The 8,541-nt window shown below is 43.6% G+C and overlaps 1 protein-coding gene across 1 annotated transcript in view; it reads right to left on the reverse strand.

Annotated features, from left to right (window-relative positions):
• C6PH9orf40 (chromosome 6p C9orf40 homolog) overlaps positions 1–8,305 on the reverse strand; it is a 71,848-nt gene extending 63,543 nt beyond the window's left edge. The window contains exon 1 of the mRNA XM_069625829.1: positions 7,800–8,305. Coding sequence (XP_069481930.1) covers positions 7,800–8,144 — 345 coding nt within the window. The 5' untranslated portion in view covers positions 8,145–8,305. The remainder of the gene's footprint in view (positions 1–7,799) is intronic.
• Positions 8,306–8,541: the final 236 nt, after the last annotated feature.

Genomic DNA, 8,541 nt, shown 5'->3' on the forward strand with positions numbered 1-8,541 from the left:
TTACGTTGCTTTTGTTGATCTAAGCATTGCATTTGATTCGATTGATCGCCAACTTGTTTCAGAAACTTCTCCAGCATGGTGGTCCTTCGTCAATTCTCACACTGAAACTCTTGCACTCTCATACTTCCTTGCAAGTGAGATTGTCTTTAGAAGGGCTACTATCAGCCATAATTCCCACTGAACGAGGTTTAAAGCAAGGATGCATTTTAGCCTCTACTTTATTAACTTTCTTCTTGCTAGACATTGGTCTCAAATTTGAGAGTACAATTGCTGACTCACCGAAACTAGGCAAACCGAAGGTTACTTGACTTTTATACGCCGCTGATTTGGTGTTACTGCCATGCACACCTTATGGACTTCTTCAAAATCGTTTAAATAAACTTCAGGAATATTTTATGGAGAACAATTTGATTATCAATCTTATAAAAACCCAAGTTGTAGTTTGCCATAAAGCTGCAATTAAAAAAAAAAAAAACTACCTGGTCACTGTATAACCAAGAATTAATTGCGGTTCAACAATATAAATACTTGGGTCTCCCTTTCACAGAAGTTTTGAGTGATGACATTTACTGTGTAACCCTTGATGCGAAAAATCGCTCATTAATATCACAAGCTAAAATTCTACTGTTTAGATACGGTTAATTTACATTAATCCATATTATTACCTTCTTCCAACAAAAAGTTATACCCATAATTATTTATGGGGCAGAGACAGTGGCACCAAAGCCGAGAGCCTTTTGGGACCGTCTCAAATCACATTTTTGGAAGGGAGTTTTGGGACTGCCTCAATGCACCCCAATCCCAATGATAAGTTACGAACTAGGCCTAACCTCTGTATTTACTCAATTATTGTGGAAATTCTGTTCACTATCGGAAATGTCTAATTGGAGCTTCTCTTCCCAATGTTTTGGGTGTGTTAGACAACTATTTTATGGTTTCTGGCAAAAAATTTCCAAAGAAATGGGTTGATTGTGTTTTAGAAACTTTAGTTAAAGCTGATATTTCCCTTGAACTATTGCTGATGAATCCAACGAAGGATAAACTGAAGCTATTCCGTTTCGATTGGATAAGTACACGTAATCAATGTTTAGACTATGTGGACTGAGAACTGGGGAAGTAATCTCATTTTAATAAAAAATTAAATAAATAAATTAAAAAAATGCGTTGCCCTGAACCAAACTTAAATAAATGTGCCTCTAATCTTGTGAGGGCTAAGATGATGCGTATTCGTTTGAACTTATGCTTGACGAGGCAGATTTTGGGAAGAAGACAATTGGTGCCAGCAAACCTTTTGTAGATACTGTCTCGATCAGCAAAAAATTGAAACATTATGTCACTTAGTGGTTGAATGTCCAGCACCGAGTAGTGTGAGGCACAAATATTTTCATGCAAAATGTAATTTTCAAATATTCCGTTCCAACGAAGAAATTTGGAATTACTTGTTAAATAACACAAACTCTTCTGTTCAGATTGCATTGGCTCATTTTGTCAAACAGGTGACTCCTCATGATTTAAAAATGTAAAGTTGTCTGAATTTGGAAAATCAGTATACATTGTATTGTTAAATTGGTTTTAATTTTTAAGCCTAAAATTTTGTAAAATTGAATTAAATGTTTGTTACTGGTTGTAATATGTGTTTCTTTTTGAAAGGTTGATTTATTCAGCCAAATCAAAATAAAAAAATTAGAGCAAACGCTTGTTTTGAATTAACATGCTAAGATCACAGACAAAACTGCACAAATGAGATCATATAACGTTATAAAAAGGAGAAGTGCTGGAAATATGATTGGGTGGTGTGAGCGTGTTGGGAGGGGCGGTAATTGGTGGGCTGCGATGGGGGTAGTCTGTAGTAATGTGTACTTGAATGTGCGCATGTGTCACGTGCGGACTGTGACATGGAGGTGTTCTACCAGTGGCAGTTGGGACAGTTGTGGACACTGGCAACGAGGATGGGATTTTGTCACGGAGGGGGATGAAACACTACTGTCAAGACACTGCCCTCCGTCATCTTTCGTCCCACCCGGCCGGGCCAGCACCAAGACCTGTATTGTGGCCGTTGGAGTTTGCAGGCTGGCGAAAGTCCAGTGATCTGAAGTGCGCGGTTGCCGAATTGAGCGCTGTTTTTGGCGGCATACTGTAGCCGGGGTCCAGTGCGGAAGGTGTCCTGCTGTCTTCTGTGAGGTGAATCCAGGGACAGCGCAGCTGCCGGCCACACGCTGTAGCCGGGGTCCAGCTGTGCTGCTGTAGCCGGGGTCCAGTGCGGTGAGCTGTCCGTGTTGTCATTGCTGGAGGCAGTTCGAGGACAGTGCAGTTGTTACCAGTAGGTCCTTGGTGCGGTACCCTACTGGCCACGCCGGAAAGGCATTTGGCGGGTCCAGTGTGGTGCGCTGCAGCCACTGCCTGTGACAGGGTTTTTCCTGGCCTGAGAGCCGCCAGATATGGCCGACGAAGAACATTTTCATGAGGAGCGCACTTTAGGGCATAACAAAGGAGGTGTTTCCGCCCCCTCAGTACTATTTAAGCTGAATCGCTTGGTGTGCGGAAGGGCTCAGTGGGAGGCTTTGGCGCCAGAAAAGGAGTTGTCAGCTGCTCCGGCGCCAGATGAGGAGAGTTCGGACTTGGGGAAGTCCCCACCTGTACTAGGGCGGTGTACGAACAACATTGAGGATCAAAAGGGAAAAAACCTTTGCTCGTTACCCGAGGTGATGGAGTCAAGAAAGAGGTCATCAGCACAAGACCGTAAGTACTTTGAAAATGTGAAGAGATTGTGTATGCATCGGTGCCCTGTGTGTGATGCGGAGGGGTGTCGATATGATTATTACTGCGACAAAACTCATTACTCGTACCCTATGAAGTTTTGATCCGGATCGATACGATTTTTATGCGAGGATGAATGGCCTCACTTAGGTGAAAGTTTAACGGACGGTGTTGTGTGTCATGAGAGGCCAGTATGAGAGCGTGTGTAGGTTGTATGTGGCCTCTGTTTCGTTTGGTTGAGGGCCAGTATGGTATGTGGGCGAGTGTGATGTGGTGGCCCTGTTCTATGTGTTTTGCTAATACTGTGTTCATTTACAACTGTTTTGTTTACAATTGCTCTGATTCTTGAGAGGGTGGATGGACTGGACTTGGGGTTGTTACGTATCTTGTTATCGTTTTCTTTCACAGGCGGGAAGGACGGACTTTGGATTTTCCATGGGTCTGTGTTCTTTCATTGTTTTTCCTTTAAAAGAGTTTGGAAATGCGCCTTGTGAAATGCACTTGTGATAGAGGAGGTACCATGATGCTGGGCGTGAGGTGTGTGCACAGCCTAAGGTACGTCATCGGTTGTTCTGCGTGGGTTGTCTTGTGCATCCATGTTGCTTTTTGGGGAGCAACCTTTTGGTGCAGTTTACGGTCTGCTGAGTTGTGTGCGTACTGTAGTTTTGGTTGTGGCTCAGGGTTTATAGGTGGCCCTAGATGGGATCCTGGAGTGGTCCAAGGTTGTAGGTAGCCAGGTGGGACTATGTGTGATCTTGGTAAGGAAGTGTGTTCTTCCTTTATTGTTTGGTAGGTGGCAGTGTGATCTACACTTAGTACTTTCATGCGGTTTTATGCATTTTGCGAGCCAGTTTTGGGCTCGTCGTTGGCGGCAGTGGCCTGGGGCCACACCGTGGTAGTGTTGGGTGCAGCCAATGTATTGGTTGCGTTTAAGGTTTTTGTAGGTGCCGGGTAGACCTACATTTAGTGCTCCTGTGCACCTCATTTTGGTTGGCGAGTCTGGTCCTTCTGGTCGCCAGAGGCAGTGGCTTGGGGCCACACTGTGGTGGTGTTAGAGGAAGCTAGGGGTTGAAGGTTTACAGTTTGTGCTTCCATGCGCTGTTGTGTGTTTGATTCTTTAGATGTTCTTCCTCTGTGTTTAGAGGAAGGGAAACGGTGTTGTGGCATGTCGGGCTCATGGTTGTTGCGGGTCCGTTTGCTCTATGAGCTGGGATGTGCTTGGGTGTGGCAGACCCAAGGCTCCGAGGGGCAGCTCGGGGCGGATGGGGTTTGCGCTTGAGTGTTAACGTTCGGGTTACTCGTGGTTTGTCTGGGTGTGGCAGGCTCAGGTTCCGAGGAGCAGCTCGGAACTGGTGGAGGATCTTGTTTATTATTTTTAGTTCTCGAGGGCTCCTCATTGGTGTGGTGGTAGATTATGGAAGGTAAGAAGTTGGTTAGGGAATTGTAACATTCTTCCAGTTGTTGACGTGGTAGCGATAGGTCGTTGTGTTTTGGAGTTCATCTGGTTGGTTCGGGTGTTATTGTTCAAGGTACGGTCATCCATTTGGCTCTTCCCTATGCCAGGACGCATACTCTTTTGTTTAGGGCATTTTGTGCATTCAGACGTTGGTTCTGCCCCTTCTTCAAGTTTGTTTTGGGGTTGTATGTTGGTATTGAGTTATGGGTGCACTGCGTACTGACCACACGTGGTGCAGGGTTGTTTGCTTGATGTTTTGGGAGGGTGAATTGTCATTCCATTCCAGTGTGACGGGGAGGTCGTGTAGTAATGTGTTACAGTATGGGGTTATTCATTTTCAGCTGTAACGGAGGGAGAAGTGTAGTAATGTGTACCTGAATGTGCGCGTGCGTGGAGTTGGGGGCATGCGGACTGTGAGGCGTTCTACCAGTGGCAGTTGGGGGACAGTTATGGACTTTGAAACAGAAGCAAAAAATCTGACGGCCAAATTAAAACAAAGAGGAAACCCTAAAAAACTGATCAAAAAGTCAGCCAAAAGAGCGGCGAACAACAGGGAAGCCCTCCTAGAAGCAAAAATTAAACGACCGCAACAAGATATGCTAGTATGTGTTAACACTTTCTCTAATTTGAGTCTGAAAATTAGCCAAATAGTAAAAACCCAATGGAAAATCTTTGAGAAGAGTGAAATAGGGATTCCTGTTCCTCTTATTGCATACAAATAATCCTAGACGATTGGGAACAGAGTGAGTAGTAACAAACTCAAAGAAAAACCAACAAAAACCCTGAGCCTGACTGAATCCTGTTATCTTAAACCTTTAATTGGACATTACCCATGCACTAATTGTGCAATGTGTAAATTAACCCAAAAAACCAAAGAAATAGACATAGGGTTACTCACCCCTTGGAAACAAAAACTAATGACTAATTGCAATTCTGAATATGTAGTATACATGTATCACATGTCCGTGTAATAAACACTAGATAGGGAAAACAAACCGGAAGGTAAAAACCAGGATGCTTGAACATAAAAGCTGTTTGAAAAATAAAGTCACTAACGCACCTCTAGCAAAACATTTTGGGGAAGCACAACATGCTTATGAAAACTTCAGCTGGACCGTTTTACTAATGGTACAAGGGAGAGATCACAATACAAAAAATAGAATCCTACTTGAAAAAGAACAGAGATTAATTTTTTAAACTAAAGTGACAAAATAGGACTCAACGAGTCTATAGATTGGTTAAAAATCTGATCGCCCTACTGTATAATTTATAATCATCGGCACAACCTTCTTTTTGACTGTTAATAGCAGAGCCAGAGAACACAATTGAAGTAGAGGCCCTTTAATGACATAAACACTAAAAAAGGACTACTAGAGAGCTATATATAGACCTCTCAAAATGGCGGCCCAAACATAGATACTAACCAGAACAGGCGCAGGCACCCATGAAGGAGGATCTTACAGAGGAGCTAAAATCAGCCCATAGAAGACACCAGCCCACAGGGATACCACTCCACCCTGTAGTGGCACCATTGGGAATGACTAGAGACCAAGAAACAGGTAAATCATGATACACACGGTAGCCTGTGCAAAGTATTGAAATACAGAGAAGTAAGATAGCACTTAGATTTAAACTCAGCATTTGACTTGCATTTTTTAACATCCTTCTAGCATTTTTTTAGCACTTTTCTAGCTTTAAGAATAGCTGGAGAACAGTTTTACTGAAGTCTTTTTTCGAACTGTTTTCAGCAATGGGAAACAGGAATCCATTTAGAACTAACGGATACAACCCGTGTGGTTTATTTCAGAAACCAATTGTAGAAGCCTCTACACAGAAGCTAAAACTGCATTAACACATCCGCAAAACATCGCGGCAAGGAAAAGAACAGAGTTTTCTGACTAAACCACTGGTAAGCTGACTAAAATGCGACCTTTTTAAGAACCCATGCATAAGGAATAAGCTATTATGATCTCGCCATTATGTTTAAAATAAGTTTAAAATATATAGAAACCATAACCAATTACTAAAGAAATGACACCACTCCTCTCCAAATTAAACGACCTCGCAGAGGAACTGCAATTACCAGAATGCTTTGTGTTTTCTAAGCTGAAGGCTGGAGTAGACTTTCTTGTAAATAAAATAATTTGTTGTGTTCAGATTCAGTAGGAATATCCTTCCTCCCAAGAAATTGATGCCCAACATATGTGGACATTTTTTCGCCTGCTAATCAAGAAAGCCCCCACACTAAGAAGACCAGGTAACCAAATGGACCCTGTAGTCTTTCTTGACACCTCTAAACGTGTCTAAAGAAACATAAATTGATTCTTTTTTAACGTTTCTTTATCAACAGTTATTATCATCTTAAAGAAGAGGCCAGAAGAGTTCATACTTAGCTGAAGCCCATTCTAAACCCCCCTTATTGACCACTCCTGAAGAAAGTCCCAAGACCCAGAGGACTGAAACATGTCGAGAATTTTTTGTTCGTCTAATTAGTTAAACTGAGTGAATTGAAAATTCCAATGAAGGGACAATCTAATCCTAATTATTGAATAGAATTAGAATAGAAGAATTAGAGATTAGAAAGTCATTATCTCTAAGATCTTTTAGAATTGTATGTTCTTAATGTTTGTCTTTGTCAACACGATACACTTGTATCTTTTTAGAGGGTTTAATCATGTATTTTAGACTATTTTGTTATCTCCATTAAAATTTGTACTTTTTGAATTAACCAATGGCATTCAGATGAATGGATAACTGTTGATAAAGGATTAAGTCCTATCTTTTCGAGTCTTGTATAACCGCCGGGTGGGATGCCAGTGTCTATCTCACGTTAACTGTGCATCCCTATGGACTTGTTATACCCAACAATAAACCTGTACGACCTCACCTGACTGGCATCCATAGCTTTCTATGTAGTCCCTCTTTTATGTTGTTGGTCGTCCCGGTTTTTCGTTTTGGAAATCTGATCACCCTAGCGAGAAGGTAACGGCAGATTACTTACCGGTAATCTTCGTTACTGCCAGTTCATGACATCCTCGTCACAGTCCTTATTGTACTGATGTCAAGGACTGCGGCCTGTGATTTTTGGCATATCGCTTAAGAGGTACGAATGGTGGGAGATTAGAAGGGGGGTGCATAATGCAGCGCGAGACTATTAGCTGCAAGTAGGCATCATAAAATGCATGTTATTTCAATGCGTTTCGATACACCTTTGACCTGCACCCAAATGTTTTAGAAACCCAGTGAAATATGCTCGCACGACATACACACAAGGTAAAAAATAAATAAATACCATAAACACTGTTGGCGTGGAAATTATTGAAACCTAATGTTGGGAGGAAACGATGCCTCGCGCAGCCCATATAAAAACCTTGATTAACGAAATGCTACCGCTGTCATCGTCGATTACACGCAACTGAGATGCACGCGAGAGACCCTGAGTCACAGCTATCTACCAACTGCCACAGGATACACCTGTCCCATTAATGACCTCACCGCCCACCTCGGTATATACCTCCACTTAGTACTGTAACAACAATAACATAACCCCCGCTCTTGAGATTGTGCAACCATGGACCCAGATTACCTGCTGATCTTGACTTCCGTACAGGCTCCGCCTCCTGGGCTCAGTGCTGCCGCGCCGCCGACTTTCTCCCTCGGCCCCGGGGTCCGGTGCTGCCTCCTGATCGTTGTGCCCGCCGGTATCCACGCGGGGTCGCTTCAGGCCGCCATCAACACTGAGCGAACGAGCGGAGGGTGGAGTTGGAGCGGCGGAACGCGGTCGCTGCGACAGCCGAGCCCCGTCCACGGTACGCTCCTCCACAAAGTCCATCTTCCTCTTAACCGGAGCGTGGGGAAGGTGGTCGCCCAGCAACCGCTTATAAGGGGGCGCGAGGAGCGCCAGCAGCGACTCCGCTTTCCTCTTGGCCATGCGCCGCCCGTGAGACTCGCTCCAACACAGGCAAGAAACATCTAGCAAACTCCGCCCTCCTCCCTCCCTCCTCCCTGGGAGAGAGAGCGCCCCCCTGCTAACCAGTACCTCTCCCGCTCAAAGTTGGAAGTACCAATACACCCAGGCCTTCAATTAAGCACCAAAACGATAGTGGATTATTGAGCATTTCATGGTGGATTTTTAAGAATGCTGGACGGTTGTCGGAACATGAAAGGATTTAAAGAACGCTTCCTGAGACGTTTTGGAATTGTATGCAGCATAGTATACTTTTAAAATGTTCATGAACTCTTAACGTAAGGCTTCACAAGCATACACAACAGAATGACATGCATACATCTGATTAAGCTAAACGGCGCAGTACTTTTTGAAAAGCTTC

Source organism: Ambystoma mexicanum, chromosome 6p (genome assembly GCF_040938575.1).
Source record: "Ambystoma mexicanum isolate Mex_15411 chromosome 6p, UKY_AmexF1_1, whole genome shotgun sequence".
NCBI lineage: Eukaryota > Metazoa > Chordata > Amphibia > Caudata > Ambystomatidae > Ambystoma > Ambystoma mexicanum.